Source organism: Aulostomus chinensis, chromosome 17, assembly GCF_037954235.1.
Source record: "Aulostomus chinensis isolate RoL2024-O1b breed Wild chromosome 17, RoL_Achi_v1.0, whole genome shotgun sequence".
Classification (NCBI taxonomy): domain Eukaryota; kingdom Metazoa; phylum Chordata; class Actinopteri; order Syngnathiformes; family Aulostomidae; genus Aulostomus; species Aulostomus chinensis.
The window spans coordinates 18702740-18718944 of NC_141336.1; the positions used below are offsets into that span (position 1 = coordinate 18702740).

General features: G+C 44.7%; 1 protein-coding gene across 3 annotated transcripts in view; it reads right to left on the reverse strand.

Moving 5' to 3' along the window:
- The window catches only part of kif26ab (kinesin family member 26Ab), a 68695-nt gene that overhangs the window by 9495 nt on the left and 42995 nt on the right, over positions 1–16205 (reverse strand). For 2 of the 3 annotated variants that reach the window (XM_086182755.1, XM_086182753.1), the window contains exons 5-9: positions 7037–7220; positions 3068–3280; positions 2030–2123; positions 1190–1452; positions 137–320 (exon numbers count right to left, since the gene is read on the reverse strand). In XM_086182755.1, coding sequence (XP_086038881.1) covers positions 137–320; positions 1190–1452; positions 2030–2123; positions 3068–3280; positions 7037–7220 — 938 coding nt within the window. Of the gene's footprint in view, positions 1–136; positions 321–1189; positions 1453–2029; positions 2124–3067; positions 3281–7036; positions 7221–9568; positions 10378–16205 lie in introns of those variants that run through there. The other variant, XM_086182754.1, reaches the window with a different exon arrangement.

A 16205-nucleotide genomic window follows, 5' to 3' on the forward strand; every position in this document is an offset into this window, starting at 1 on the left:
GCTTATATAGGAAACATGTAAAACCTATTTGACTTGGACCGATGATTATATTAATTTACTACATAAGTGATGGGGGGGGGGGGGGTGTAGGAACACTGATAAGGACTTGTAAATGTAAAACTGTAGTGGTACTAACTTCCTCCCTTGCCGCTCTTCTCCATGCGGTACTGGTAGATGTGCAGTGTGAAGAGCATATGGGAGTTGCGGCGGTCGTCCTCATCCGCATCGGGCGTGCTGGTGCTTCGTGCAGATATGGCTGCATCCAGGAAGAAAGCAGTTTTCTCAGCTGTCGGGGCATGAAGCTCACTCTGGTTCTGAAGCTGCAAGGGACAGAGAACGAGTTTTAGGGTGGGGAAAAAAAGACCACATAGCACTTCAGAAAAGAGGACATATCTGGATAGGATACAGGGGAGGGGAAAGAGAGAAAGGGGAGCTGGTTAATTGGACCCCGGCACACATTTCTTCCACATTAGATTGGGTCTCGGGGGCAATTAGAATAGCAGATATGCACACAGAGGGAGGAGGATTAGGAGAGGTAATGGTGGAGCAGGCGGCAGGGGCACGTCCTTTACTGTGGATGTGATGATGTGATGGTGAGATAGAGAAAGGGAGGGGAGTGAGTGAGAGAGAGGGAGAGACAGAGAGCGAGAGAGAGGGAAATAAGGTGGAGGGCATCATGAAGGGAGCCTACATGTGGCTGCTGAGAGGTAGAAGAGCAAGATGGAGCTTCACAGGAGTGCACAGCCTTTGAAGTAAGAGTCCACACAGATCTCCCAAAAACAACATCTGACAGCAACACCTGTGAGTGCCTTCAAACCTTCATTCTTCCACCATCCCCCAATAATACTTCAATTGTGCTGCAGAGGGCTAGCGCTTACACACAGGTAATAGATGCTGATGGAAGCAGACATGCAAGTCAATACAAAGGTAAGAAGAAAGCCATCAATACCACAGATGGTTTTGGTGGATATATAAAGCAAGGATTTCAGAGGCTGGTAAGATAGAGGAAGACAGACAAGGAAGACCTGGGGGATTTGAGAACGCAAACACACACTCGACTAAGTCAAACATCTTTGGGAGAGGAAGATCATAGAGAGAAAAGATCAATATTCAGACAGTCCTATACTGTACTGAGAAAATGAAAGGATCACTAAACAAAGAGGATGTGGAGAGGTGAACTACTTCTCACCTGGGTGCCACAAATGGGATCCTCTCTCAGGTGGATGCCTGGGGACTGACCCTCCTGCAGGCTTCCCGTTGACACCTCAGACAGCAAATCTTTCAGCTCCTCATCTTTCCCGAAGATTTCCACCGCAGACACACGGACAGAAAAGCGCGTGCCCGTCTTCTCCTTGCGCTCATTGATGAGCTTGAAGAGCCAGGAAATGGCACAGGGGACGATGCCTAAGCTCTGAGTGGAGCTGTCTTTACCAATCATGGTGTATGTCTTGCCTGAGGATGTGTGACAGAGAGAGGGGGTGAGGAGGTGTGGGGGGGGGGGGGGGTCAAGGTAATGAAAATACAGTATGGATGCGAAACTAAAATCATTTCTATCAGGCTGTCTTGACTGTCCAGGTAGTTTAAAGCAAGCTTGATTGGATATTTTCAGGTGATTTATTGCGTCATTGATTTCTTTTTTTTAAATGACAGCTGATGTGGCAGTTTGGAAGTAACATCCAATATATGTTAAATAAATGTTAATTCAAGGACTCATTTCATAAGCAGCCATTCTGTGGAGAATTGTAGTTATTGGAAACAGCAGCATGAGGAGCGCTACCCCTTCAGCTAAGAGCACCGGCCAGGTCAATTACGACGATTTTAATTACAGGCTGAGCCCTCAAGCCTGAATAAGACCCTCCTAGCCCACAACACACTGCCCCTTCGTTCCCTCCAATCTCTCATTCCTTGACTCACCCCAGTGCACTGCTAAACCAATTGTGGACATCAAGTGTAGCTAACAGACAGTAACGAGAGTTCTCTTTGGCTAACAAAAGCTCCTGTCTAATCTCTTGCCAGTGGAGGAGCTTACCCAGCTTAACTTGGCCGAAGCAGAAGATGCAGCCGTCTGCACCGTTCACCACTGACTGAATGACCTCAGCTACTGTCCCTGAGCACACCTCCGCCTGGAAAAGAAAAAACAAAACAAAACAGAGTCAATACAGATAATAATTTCGGCACAAATGAGAATAAACTATACAGAGCATGGAATCCATATTTCTTTTCAACTCAATAGTTATTTGGCATTGGTTTACACAATCAGAGTAATGGTTTGAGTATTTTTCATCACTCCTGAGTGTGTGTGCTGATGTGTGGTTGTGTGTGCTGCAATGTGTAGCTCATTTTTGCAATCTGTTTCAGCACAGGTCCTCTGGGGAAAGGGTTCTGCAGCACAGACCTCCTTCCCATACATCACACAGCAAACAAGGCCTCGAACAGCAGAACAGCTTGCTGATACTCTTAGCCACCAGCAGTTGTGTCCCAGCGGCACAATCTAGCAGCTTGGCCTCGCCTCGGCAACAGTAACATTTAGGCTTAAGCTTTCGGCAGCTTACTTGGGCAAATACTTGCTCAAAGTAAGAGGTATGCTGGAAAATCAACTACACGAGCGCTGTCCTTCTTAAGTGATCACTTCGGCTTGAGGCTCTATTTATTTAACTGCACTGTGGAGGTTTTTCTTACATCGGTTCATCAATTCAATCATCCCATTAAAGAGCTATGTGTTTGTTTTAAGTGGTGCAGAGAAAAACTGGTGTGTTTAACATGTATCTGACCTTTGTCTTTGAGCTCAGTGGGTATGTGGACCGCAGAGGACTGAGCTTAGATGTAGCTGCTCTATGAAAGAAGAGGTTAGATATAACTGTAGCGGATTCAAATCATTCCCCTGAGAGCTCAAAAGGCCCAGCTGTTAGGCCCCCACTGGTAAGTGTGCCCCCTGACCCAAGAAAGGCATTTTTTCCTTAAGCCCCTTGCCACACCCTGCCAACATTAAGATGTTCCTTTGCCCTTGAGAGACTAAACAACCACACAACAGCTTAAAAAAAATAGTTATATCTCAGAGGATGCTTACTTGTGAGGCATCCTGGGTAAAAACAGCATCAAAGGCAAATATTTTCGGGACAGCCACAGTAGCAGATCTCCTATGTCCTGAACTGGAGTGAGGGCTGGATGCAGGGTCGTAGAGGGTTAGCTGCTTTTTCCTGCTGTCCACTTTCAAGAAGGACTGAGACTCTGAAGAGTCTGCAGCCTCCAGAGATGGACAGATGCGCATCATCACTTTCACCTAAACCCGGGTTAAGAGAAACAAAAAAGAAAGGGTGGATTAGAAAAAGAGATTAGATGAAACAATACAAATGGGCTGACAGAGCAGAGAAAAATAGCATGCTAAAGAGATAAATGTATTTATAGCTTCCAGACTGACAGCATGGCTCAGCATTGTGCAGTAACATCACGTCCACCGTGTCAGAGTTGATGGACACCAAAGGTTACCATGGCAACACTCAGCCTCACATTGACTGGCAAACGCGATGGGTCAACACATTGCCTAATGGTGTCAGTGAAAGGCAGCAAGGTACGCATTGAAAGTCAAAGCAGAAAATGGTGGAAATTAATGTGTGTGAAGCGCCATGCTGGGGGATAATCGTTCTAGCCGGTTGTTTTTCTGGACCAGGGGCGGCTAACCAGCATGGAAGTGGAGGAGCATATGGCCCCCCTCTTATCCACCTACTCTCTTTTCCTCTCTTTTCCCCTCTCCCTCCCTGCTACGAGGAAATCAGCAGATCTACATAAAGAGGCTGACAATCCCACCCTGTTGCATTCTGGATTCACAAAGTGAGCTAACAATATTTAACATCAACATTCCCCAGGTCATGGCCAAATTTTTATCCTCATGACAGCGTATATGTGATGGTATTGATTAGCCACCTTATGAAGTCTGATCCCGTCCAATCTTATCACCATGGTTACAAGAATGAAGTCATTCTGCCTATGTTGTGTTCCTGCTTCTGCATACCTGTTCTGTAGGCTATATTTTGAAATTCTGTAAACTCAACTACTTTAAGATCCCTTGGTCAGAAATAAGCTTCCGGTACTTATCCAAATACGCCCAAGAAATGAAGTGAGTTGTCAATTTATTTCCTCCACAAAGATAAAACTAAAGCAGCATAGTACAGCTGCCCTGCAGTAAATCCTCCCTTCGTTAGGATTAGAACGTTCAATCTGAAGAGAGGTGTTGATTTGTTCAAAGTCATTCTAGAGGCTGTAACTGTATCCACAGAAAGGCGTGTTCTACTTCTTCCCTCTGCTACCACTCACTATTTGTCTCAATTATTTAACTTATCAACATTCGTCAGAACTTGATCTCTATCCTGTTCATGGACAGACAGGCAACCCCAAAACATAACGCCTCCGACCCACAGCTGTTGAGGAGGCCTTGAGGGAATTTCTTCCGATTTGGCACAAAAGCCCATTTCTTCAAACATCATTTTTAACTGCAGTTAGGTAAAACATTAGTTTCAGTACGAGTAGCACTTCACAGTATAAACCAATACAACTAAAACAGCTCAACAGAAGAAAAATCACTGTGAAAATGCAGTGGGGTAGATTTTAAATTGTCAACTAAAAGAGCTTGGTATAGTTCACCAAAGTAGATCTGTAGCAGGTGTACCTCATAAATTGGATTTTATCTTTTAATTGAATCATTCTTTTTTAAATCCAACAGTGTGAGTGAAAAGTCATTTCAAAAAGTATCAAAAGTATCTTGAAAAGGTTCACGACAGGTCAAATTCCTGTGTGTGTTCCTGTGTGTGTTCAGGTTGTCATCCCCCCTGACTAGAGTTTATTCACATTTAGGAAAGTTCCAGTTCCAGACTGTATGAAAGGCATTTTACTGCAGACTGCTTCAGATGCTGCGAGGAGCTCTGCAAACCTTTCAACCTTTAAGACCCTTAAGTATTGTTTATCAGAGCGCACCTAACGTCAATCTTCTTCAACTTAATACAATTTATAATCGTTTATGCAGATTTATTCTTGGCTGTCCATACACTACATACTATTTACCATCTCCTACAGTAAGACGACAGCAGCACTGGTTATGGTTTATTTTCAAATGCATTTAATCGGATTATCCACTTTATTTAAAACAATATCTGAATCATTTCACCTCTAGACACCAACTGAGACATTGTTCACAAGTTTTTTTGTTGTTGTTCCATCTGTTTCTAAATCAGTCTTCAAAAAGTCCTTTATGTTCAAAGCTCCTTCTGATTGGAACAACCTACCAATACATATTCGATCTATTTCCACTTTTAAACTGTTTAAAACTGCGCTGTCGTCTCACTATGACGCCACTTGCTCCTGTTTTCAATAAATCATCTGTTTCAGGAAATTGGATCCGACTATAACATAGTCATTCGTATTTGTACCTTGTGTTTTGTTTTGTATTATTGTTGAATGTCTTAAGTCTTTGCCCTTGGTTGAGTTGTCTGAATTTGTAATGACTGTCATGTTTTGTATTTCTTTTTTGTTTGTATGTTTTTGTATTGTTTTCTTGTATGTGATTTATTATTTGCTCTGTTGTGGACCCCCTTGAAAACGAGATGGTTCATCTCAAGGGGTTATTCCCGATAAAGAATTTCGAATAAGTCAAACTCATCCTCAACTTTATGCCTCATCTGCCTGTTCGCTATGAAGTACGTCACAATGTAGAAGCTCTCGAAATGTCCTTTCTTGGGGAGATAAAAACTGTTTAAAAAAAAGAGAAAAAATCCCTATAGGATAATTTTTTTCTCAGCATCTCGTCGTCAAGCCTACAAAAGGGCCGTTTCTCTCACGACTGTATAAATATTGCTACTGATCCAGGCTCCAGCGCTCTGACACAACGTCTCTGGAAAGCCCTTTTTCTCAGGGAGGGAATTCCTCTTAGATTCCACATGCCAGGCGTAAACTCTTTGGACTCTGCAGGAGGCTGTTATGGTGACTGACGTGCATATGCTGAGTAAATTACATTTGCTATGACATTTAAACTGGGCTTCTACATGTGAATTCTGTGTCTCTGTCTACCAGACAGAGGCTACCAGGCTAACGTCTCAGTTTTATTTATGTTGGCAGAGACGACACACAGGAGGCCAGCGCGGATCGGCCACAGTATTTTCACACCTCAGACCCCTGTGCTAATGGCCCCTGTTTCACTGTCCCTTGATCCCACACAAAATCCATTAGTGTGGCCCTGCAGCACCTGGAAGAGCCATGTCTGGGTCACAAGTGTTGGTGACCCATATACAGATGACGGCACAAGGCAGGAAAAAAAACAACAACTGGATACTTACTGGCTACAACGATTGTTATTTCAAGTGGGGTTTCATAAATAAAAAAGAAAAGGGACATAGAAACAGAAAGACAAGTCATGTGTTTGCTACAGACTTGGAACAATTGCTCAATTAATCTTGATCAACTCTTTGAAATCAGTCTCTTTGTGTGTACATATCTACAATGTACCTCCGCTATAAGCTTAAGGAAGCTTATTAATATTTTTTGTTTTGAGAAGTCTGTGCGTCCGTGCGAGACTTATCATATGTCTGGATACCTGACAGAAAAAAAAAGCAAGCACTTCCTATCCAGGTGGGAACTAATCTTGTTAGGGGACTTCTTCTGCTTGATAAATACAGGACGCCCGCTCAGACAAACAATACCCAATAAACCACAAAGGAAGAGTGATGTGTTTATACAGCTTTGTTTAATGACCGTCCTATTGCTGCCAGCCCGATTTTCATCGTCGCAGACTGTACCTACGGTGGAATTCCAAAATCCTGCTGTGAGAAGAGATTTGTGAATTACAGTTTGCGCTGTCTTTCTGTTTTCTCAGAGAAGAATGCTGGTCTCACAAAAACCAGTGAATTCATGACATTCCAGCAGGCTTATCTGACTGCATCTGGGTAGACTGGACCAGACGGCCTTCTGCCGCCATTCTGCATTCTCTCCTTCAATTGTGGGTTCGTGTGTGCGTGCTCCTCTTTTGTGTACATGTGGACGCGTGCCTTACCTTTCCCATCCCTGGGTTCTCTTTCACTTTGGACACAGCTCGGAGCAGGCATGGTGGCGCAGGGGGCGGCGAGACCTGCAGGATGCCGCTGAAGTTGGTGGGGTAGATGGAAGGCTCCTGTGGGTGGAGCAGTGAAGGTTGGTGCTTCTTCCTCTTTGAGGATAAGTTCAGCTTCTGAGCTGCCCTATAAGAATTAGAGAGGGGGAAAAAAACACCCAGAGGTTGAAGCTACACAAAGAAAAAAAAATCCTTTATACATGAATGTTAGCAAAGGTACCAGACCAAGAGCGTATTGATTTTAAATGTCTAACTTGACATTTCTGAAGGCATGCTTCAAAGCTCTCACAAATCACATGCTGAAGCTATAACATGAAGGTCAACAAGCTCCTTTTAGTTTCCCAAAGTAAACAAAATCAGCAGGAGAGGCACTCTATGCCCCAACTCCTCTATCCCCGACTCTGAAACTGCTTTTCCTCCACCTCCCAACACATACTCCCCTACCAAGATGGATAATGCTTTAGCTCTCTACTTCTTTTAAAACCAGAAAAAAATCTCTTACTACCAGACATTTTTCCACAGAAACTCCAAATTCATGAGATAAAAGCTAGTCAAGGCTCTGCGTCTGCAAGGGAGAGAATATAGTCTGATAGCAGCGCGGAGCAGTAAATGTGTGTATTTAATGTGATCAAACACAAACGAACAGTCATGGACAGGCGAGGACAGTTGGACTAGTCTCCTCTGGGATAAAGTTATGTCCATCTCTGTTCATGAACTATGGCACATCATATTCACTTGTGATTTCATTCCAAGCAGGAACATGAACTGTTTGTTTTGTTCATTTACAGATTAAGTAGGCCAGGAGCAGATGAAAGGCAGCTAGTTAGAGCTCACCTGTCTTCTCTACTTTGGTCTGATCTAAAGACAAATGGAAGCACAGTCCTGCTGCGCTGGCACCTAACAGCACTCGCTGCTGTAATAGCCATGATTTTTGACAGTTCTCTAATTAAAATCTGCTGTCATCCTGCCCTCTTGTCTCCCAGAGTCAGAGCTGCAGAGACATAGATTGGACAAAGCACCAACTGAGCCAGAACCACATAGCCATTTCTGTCTGAACTCAAAAGGGTAGCAGCAATATCTGTGCTCAGCCTGCAGGGAATCTGGCCAGGTTTGGAGCGCTTGCAGGTTTGGTTCATCCAACACTTGCACCTCAGCTAGAAACTCAAGGTCACAGAGAAAAGTAATACCTCAAGGAAATTCAAATGGTTTTCACTCCAACAGCTGGATGTCAGCAAAATGTAGCGAGGACAAAGAGATGGTTGTCAACATGGGGGAAGCAGGACGAGAGTGAAAGATTAAAAAATGAAAATATGCAGAGCAAGGGATTTAAGGAGAGGCAGAAGAAGTAGAGCATATGAAAAAGTAAGCAAGGAAAGGCTGAAGAGCTCCCCGCGTGTCCTGGTGAGCAGGAGGCCACCCTGAGCTCATTAGTCCTGCTCTGGGCTCCTGTGGACAGGACTGGGTCGGCTGCTGCCAAAAACAAAAAAACCCTCCCTTCTTCTCTATCCCCTCTGTGCATCCTGGAGTGACAACTGCCCCCCCCCCCCTCCTGCTCTCCTCAACACTCCCCTCTCCACTGTACACCCCCTGCAGCGACAGCCCTAGAGCACAATCAGGGAACACACTGCCGACTGATGGAATAATTATTGCATCCAAGAAGGCTACAGGAGAAGGCTCTCTCCAGGGAGCTGCCTATGTGTGATAGCATGTGAGCTGGATTGTGTGACTGAAAAAAAATGAGATGGAACACATGACTATGAGATGGAGAGGAAGAAAGGGGATACTATGCTAGAGTACACGTGGCTGTGTGTCTACATGTGTGTGTGTGTGTGTGTGTGTGTGTGCGTGTGTGTGTGTGTGTGTATGCAGACTTGTGGATGCGCATTTATGAGAGGTATCTGCAGCACATTCATTCAAGATAAATGTATCCCATCTCTCGCTCCGCTCTCTCCGTCTCTCACCCCATTCTGCCTCTTTCCGCTTTCAGCTGAGATAAATCACCAGTCAGGATGTCACCAAAAAAGAGGGAGGATAAATGATGATGAGTTATGATTCTCTTGACCATTAAGGTGGGTTTTTTTTGCAATCCAAAGCTCAGCTGGATCAGATTCATTCTGAACTATCATCATGCACTTAAATGGAAGGTGAGAAAATTGCTGTTTTTTTCACCCAAACCAAACACTAATAGTCTGCTTTACTTAACTATTGGATCATTCAACGGAAAATAGGTGCTTAAAGGCTCAGATTTCTTCGCCCACAACAGCTTGTCCACCTGTTCACTTCCAATCTCCATGCTAATGAGGCTGATTCTCTATGCAACTGATGGGAGGCAAACATCAAGCGAAGCCAAGGCTCTGATATCAGTCGTCAGTTGTCAGGTTCGTAAGAAATATTTTGCTTTAAAATGCAAATAAACCAACAAAAGGTTTGTTTCAGCATGCACTGGTGAGACAATACTATGATGGTGATACTTACAGCTCTTTCCAATCCATGTTCTAGTTTATGCTCATAGTCACAAAACACTCAACTGATAGAGTTCAACTTTGCAGTCCATGTCTGTGTTGTCAGTGTTCTCCATTACTTCAACATTTGATACGCCGGCACAGCCGAGAACAGAGCGAGGCGGGGTTGAGCACTAGTTGGGGCACGGGGGTCCTCTTTGCTCCGATCGCAATCATTGAGGTTCCACTTGATTTCACAGAGGTTTGTAAGAAGCTCTAGGGGTGGAGGAAGGATGAGGAGGAGGAGGAGGCGTGGGCGTCCTACTAACTAAATGGAAAAAGCGCAGGGCAGGGTGGAGGTGGGCAGACAGGAGGAGTACCCTGCACCAGAAGCAGAGGGCTCACAGTGAGGGGGTGCAGGTAGTCCACAGAGCGTCTTAGGAGGATGGGGGGGGGGGGGGGTCAGGATGAAATGGAGCCCCTCCTCTGTTCCACTAAAGCACCTCTAACTGTTTCCATCCTTCTTCACCAGCCAAAGTTCAGCTTCAGTTCAGAGGCGCACAAACCCAACAACAGCTTACGCTCCAACTCTGTTTTCTTTTCTTGTTTCAACCCTTCTCTCACATCCATTTCCGCGCTCATCCCACTGGCTGCATGGTTTCCTCTCCTTCAGTTAATCCACTGTGGTGTGGCTGCTGCAGGTTCTGGTGCCCAAGTTCTTCCCAGAGTGCTCACAGGCAGGAGGAGGGGGCGAGAATCAGCATGCCTGAGTGGGCTGGAAGATTTCCTTGGGTGGCTGAGAATGAAGAGAATTCCTACTCCAGTTCCACCTCTCAGTCCTTCTCCTGCTATCGGAGAAATGCTGGCAGCTGTCCTGCCTGTCTCTCTCTCTCCCTCTCTCTCTCTTTTTCTCTCCCTTCCTCTCTCTTGCACTCACACTCCCTCCCCTGTCCCAGCCTCCCTCCCTCTCTTTCTTCCATCAGCCCAGCCCCTTTTCTCCTCCACTGCCAGACGAAGTGTCAGTGCTCGATTGCTGGCTGCTCGCGGCGCAATTTGCGAGTACTCTCTTTTTCTCTATACTCACACACACACACACACAACACACACACAGTCTCAACCCAAACACACACACACACACACCCCCCCACACACACACACACACACACATGCACCCCACTGCACGTCAGATGAATACTTAATGCATACAGGAGCCCTCTCTTCTTTTAGGGTCCCACACTTCAAACAGATTTGGTTAGTATGCCTACAGTGCATGCATCCATGAGAGTGAGTGTGTGTTGCCCTGTTTGTGTAGCTGTACACATTTGTATTTTTTTTTTTTTTTGCCTTTGTTAAAAGACGTAATTAACTAGATGAATGAGAGTGTTATTAATCATACTGGATAAGGAAAGATCCACTTAGGAGTGAAGAGACTGATTGCCTCAACAGCACTAGGACTGAATAGGAAAGCTGAGACAGATTTTAAAAAGAATGCGAGGAAAGGAAAGAGGGGAGAGGACAGACAATGAACAGATGCCACCTCGAAAGATAGATTTATGCCGACAACAGAGAATGAGAGCAGTCAGTCAACGGTCAAGGGTAAAAGGGGGGAATGAAAGCGCGTGAGTGGGCGAGCGCCGGGGTGAGAGTGCCCCTGTATTCCCTGGGCTGCCAATTTACCAGTAAGCTCTCTCTCAGCCCCCGACCAGCCAGTCTTGTTTGAAAGGCTGTTGCTTTGGCTGCAGAGTGTCTACTACAACATATAGGCAGACAGAGTGGGTGTGAGACCTGCCAGATGAAAGTACGTTCAGCACAAACACACACACACACACACACACACACACATACACACCAAGCTCTCTCTGCCTCTCTCTCCATCTGACACAGTGCCCCTTCTATGAACTCTGCAGGATTAAATTTGGAAGCAACAAAAAAAAGAAAGAAAAAAAAAAAAGAAATATAAAACCCAAAACTGCCTACCCATTTGGAGAGAGCTGTATCGTAATGAAATACAGCGTAACCTTTATCTTCCTCCTTGCCACTGCACGCTTGCTTTTGCTCTTTCACTGTGTGTCCAACTTAATTTGCCTTCTTTGGCCTTATTTCAAAGTGCAAGAAATGTCTCCTGAAGCTTTGCCGCGCGCTTCCCTTCCGGTCCTTCTGAATCATGCCGTCAATAATCAGAAGACAATAATCATGTGGTCACCCTGACAGTGTTAGCTATCATTAGTCCGGTGTCCACTGCTGCTGCCCTCAAGTGTTCTAAATCAAGACAGTGTAATAATTGGGAGAAGTCACAGTTGGAACTGGCCTGATAGCCTTTTAGCTCCATCACTGTCTCCTTCTGAACAGACCTTAGGGACAGATAATGATTGTAATAAGACAGATGTAAAATCAAGGACCTTTTGGAAGGTCTCCTGATGTCTTTCTTCAAAACAGGACACCTATATTCAATCCTCTCACACTGAAGTAATCAAAGCAAAGGAGGAGAGGATGTCAATGACTGCAGAACTGAGAGATGGAGAGAGAGAGATAGAGAGAAAGAGAGCGAGAGGGAGAGAGAGAGAGTGGAGAAGCTGTTTGCTGTCAGTAATCGCACCAGCCTTCTTTTCAGGCATTGTCAAATTAAGAAGAGAAATTCCACAGCCCCAGAGAATCATTAGCTGCTGCACCCATTACCTTGTTTGTGCAAATTTGTCTCTGTTCTCCACGTTGACTATACAGATCTTTAGGTGGCTCCTTTTTGTTGCTAATTACCATGTTGGCCACATTTACCATCCTTGACATTTCCTTTCTGCAGTTCTCCTTTTTTGCTCCTGTTCTGCAGACAAGATAAGACTGCTCTGGCCATTCATGCAGGGATCAGATGACTGAGTGTGATATCAGCCTGCGCGCGCGCGCACACACACACACACACACACACACACACACACACACACACACACACACACACACACACACACACACACACACACACAGTGAGGTTGCTGATTAGCTGGCCAGTGTAGCTCTTCATGAATGGAGATGGGAGTGCTGGGCTGTAGCCAACCTCACGGCAGTGCAGCTATAATGACCCCAGTACAGTCAGGCTTACAGATGTAAAAGTTGTCTTGGACTCACTAAAGGAATTCATAAAACAAATCTGCAAAAGCCCACGTTGGGTGCTGGAGCTCAAAATGTCAACTCAGCAGATGGTCGTGATTGACTGGTAAGGGTGTGTGTTGGTCTATCAGGTGAGGTGCAATGTTTTAGTTCAAAGATAATCAATAGGAAACCTCCCTTGAGCTAAAATCAGTACACACTGTCTTATTGATGAGATGCCCTTGACACGATCAAACATCCCTTTGCCTCTAAGGTTCTGGCGGAATCACATAAATCTTCCATCTAATAAAAACACTAATATAGAAATACAGAATTATTTCAGTTGGGTTAAAAACACTGTGCTGATATTCAGACAAGTTTGGCTTGGATCACAGCGAATTTGCATGTCTGGACTTGAACAGCTCTGGTCCTGGTTCACCCATAAACTGACCCAAACGCTGCTAAGCTTCTTCGGTGATTAAGCCTCCATGACATCAGCCTGTGTGGGCGCGCGCGCGCACACATACACACACACACACACACACACACACACACACACACACACACACACACACACACACACACACACACACTCAAGGTGCACAGACAAGGATAGATGATGTCATGCTTTGCCAGCCCTGGAAGCAAGAGGGCCCACCGCAGATGAGATTTACAGGATGCTGCTGATTATTAGGATGAATCAGAGAGGACTGCTGTGATGAGAGTCTGATGTTCTCCAGATGTACAGACGATGATGTATGAATATGCATGTTTCCAACAAGTAGAGCAGCTTCTTCAAATAATCAAGGAAACACAAGCAGTTGAATGTGTTTCATAAACTGTGACGAGAACATGATAAAGCCTCTTGTGTGGCGCTGAGGTCCAATCAAGCAACACACAACCACCGGTATAAACATTCATTTGGTTTTTCCTCACTTCCTCGCTCTCTCTCTCATCCTAAATCACTCAAAACAACAAACGTCTGCAACATCCTGAACACCTTGATTCATCTAGCATGTGGTTTGGAAAATGTGCCATTTTTACTTCATGGCAACTGCAAAAAGCTCCCACCTAGAGACTAAGAAGCAGGCATTCCTCTACATACAGTGTGGTTATCTTATCATTCGGATTCAGATTAGCGTCAACTAAAACCTAGATCTGTCCACTCTTTTTGAAAAATGTGTTCCCCATATCCTTCAGCAGCCCAAGATACGTTCAAATGGAAGCAAAACCTAACAGGCTTATCAGGCAGTCAGTGAATCTTATCGACCCAAAGCTCTGAAGCTTCCTGCCAGCCAGTTTCCTCCTGCTTAGCTTTTTCAAAAGTAGTCTGAAGGTAGAGCTTACTCCAGCGTCGGTTTATGCAGCAGCAGTCTGCAGGACGTGGCCAAACACCTCCAGGCTAGGATTCGAACACAGTATAAATCCTCACAAATAGATAGACAGATCCCACCTAAAACAGACAGCAATGAATGTGACGTCCAGTTAGGAGAGCAATATCCTCCGCAGCACGCTCCAAACACATTCAACCAAGGCCTTTTAAAAAAAGCTCTTTGTTCCAACGAGGTGTTCAAAAAGCCTTTTGTTCCTGCACAGTGTCTGGCCTTGGACACACAGACACTAAATGGGACATCATTTGTGTGCTGACTGCTGACAGCCCAAGGCTGCACACACATCTTCACTGCATCAATCCCCAGCCAATTAGCTGAGGCCAAATGCATTCAATTAAAATCTGTGAATACAATATTTGTTATCACAGACACAAAAAACACAAAAAAACTAATGCTACCTCATGCAACTGACTTTTCATATTCAAGTGGAGCAAGAGCGAAATATGCACCAAAATATATCCTGAATGAGCCCAGTGTTTTGTTCATCTTGAAACATTTGCTTCCCCTTAGAGTAGAAGAAGAACAGACAAATCAGTAAAGCAAAAAGAGATGGACCAAAAATTAGCTACATAGTGGCTATTCGACTTTTTATTTTGCATCTTTTTATTTTGCATCCATATCACTGTTGGGAAACAATCCAGTTGCAGACGTTGTATTTCCACTGAAATCTGTTCTCGCATCTCAAGCTGCTGCTTGGGCCAGCAAAAAGAAACAAACGGTTCGCTCCACTAGGAGCCAGCACGCTCGAAAAGTGCAACTTTGCGAACGTGTTCTTTTGAAATGGTCTATTCGGGGAGCAATCAGGGCTTCTAATTAGATGACGGGATCCTTTGCAACATCAGCGAAGAGAGAAGGCGTACACGTGAAAAAGAGTGAGGAAATGAATCCACAAATATGAATCTCCAAATACAGGAAAGCAAGAGAAAGAAGCGAGACAGACAGAAAGTGAGATAGAGAGCAGCCCGGTGTACAGCCAAGTCCTGTCTTCGATCGATGTAGCCTGGGTCTGTGCCAGCGAGGCTGTCTATGAGGGAGGTAAATCATTTTATGCCTGAGACAGACAGGGAAAAACTATCATTGGAACTATGCCACAGCCAGCTTGGAATTGCTTCTTCTTCTTTTTTTTTCCCAAAGATGGGAATCCCCAGTTGGCCAAGAATTAATGAAACAGTTGGCACACAAAGTTAAAAAATACAAAAAAAACAAAAAAAAAAAACTCATCAATATTCAAGAAAGCCTGGTATGTTGCTGCAGCAGACCAGGATGAACAGTAGATTTGAACACTGGGTTGAATTAAGCATGTGTCCCTCCCATGTCCTCTATCTCACTTTGATGTTGCTGTGAACTTTCAGAGCAACGATCTTGAGCATTCAAAGAAGGCGTTCTGAGTCTTTGCCCTCAAAGATGGTCAATGGAATATTTTGGCACATTTATGAAACATTAACACTTGTAACTCTAGCTCGCTTTTGTATTTCCTGCTCTGCCAAGAAAGGACTGCGCCTGCACAAACCCCAAACCTAATCCACCCCCCGACCCCCCACCCCACACACACACACACACCCATCCCCACTGAAAAACCACAAAGCTCTCTTGAAGGGACCAGGGGCTTAAGGAGGGCTTAAGACAAGCAAATGAAGGACATCTAGGGGGTAAAAGTCAGGGGCTATAATTCTATTTACAGTTCATTTTATTGTTTAGCCCAGCATTCAAGATCACATCTTGCTAATATGGCCTTAAATAGCCTGAATGTTGGGCCTTGGAGAGGTGAACAAAGCATGGGGCTCCAACTCTGCAGGCCCCATTTGTCAGTCAATGAGATAAAGGGACCATTTCAGGGCCCCTAGAGGAAAGAATTAAAAATGCTTGCAATGAGAGCCAAAGGTCCTCAAATAAAAATCTTCAGCAATTGACTTTAAATTGTTCATAAGTGGCTTCTAGAAATCTAGCTTTGGGTGTAAGGAGGGAAAAATGCTCAGCTGTGATGTCAAAACGGATCCATCCAGCAAAAAAATAAAAGCCTGGGCTAAAAAAAAAACCTCACTTTTCAGCTGATGGGTGACAGATGATAATGAAGACATGTTCTTCCCTGCTCTGCAGACTGCAGCCTCGCCACCCCTGGCACTGCTGACAAAGATTAACAGCTGCTTTCATCTCTTCCAGTGCATTTTTCACTCGGCTCCTCAGACACTGCTCCAGGTATTT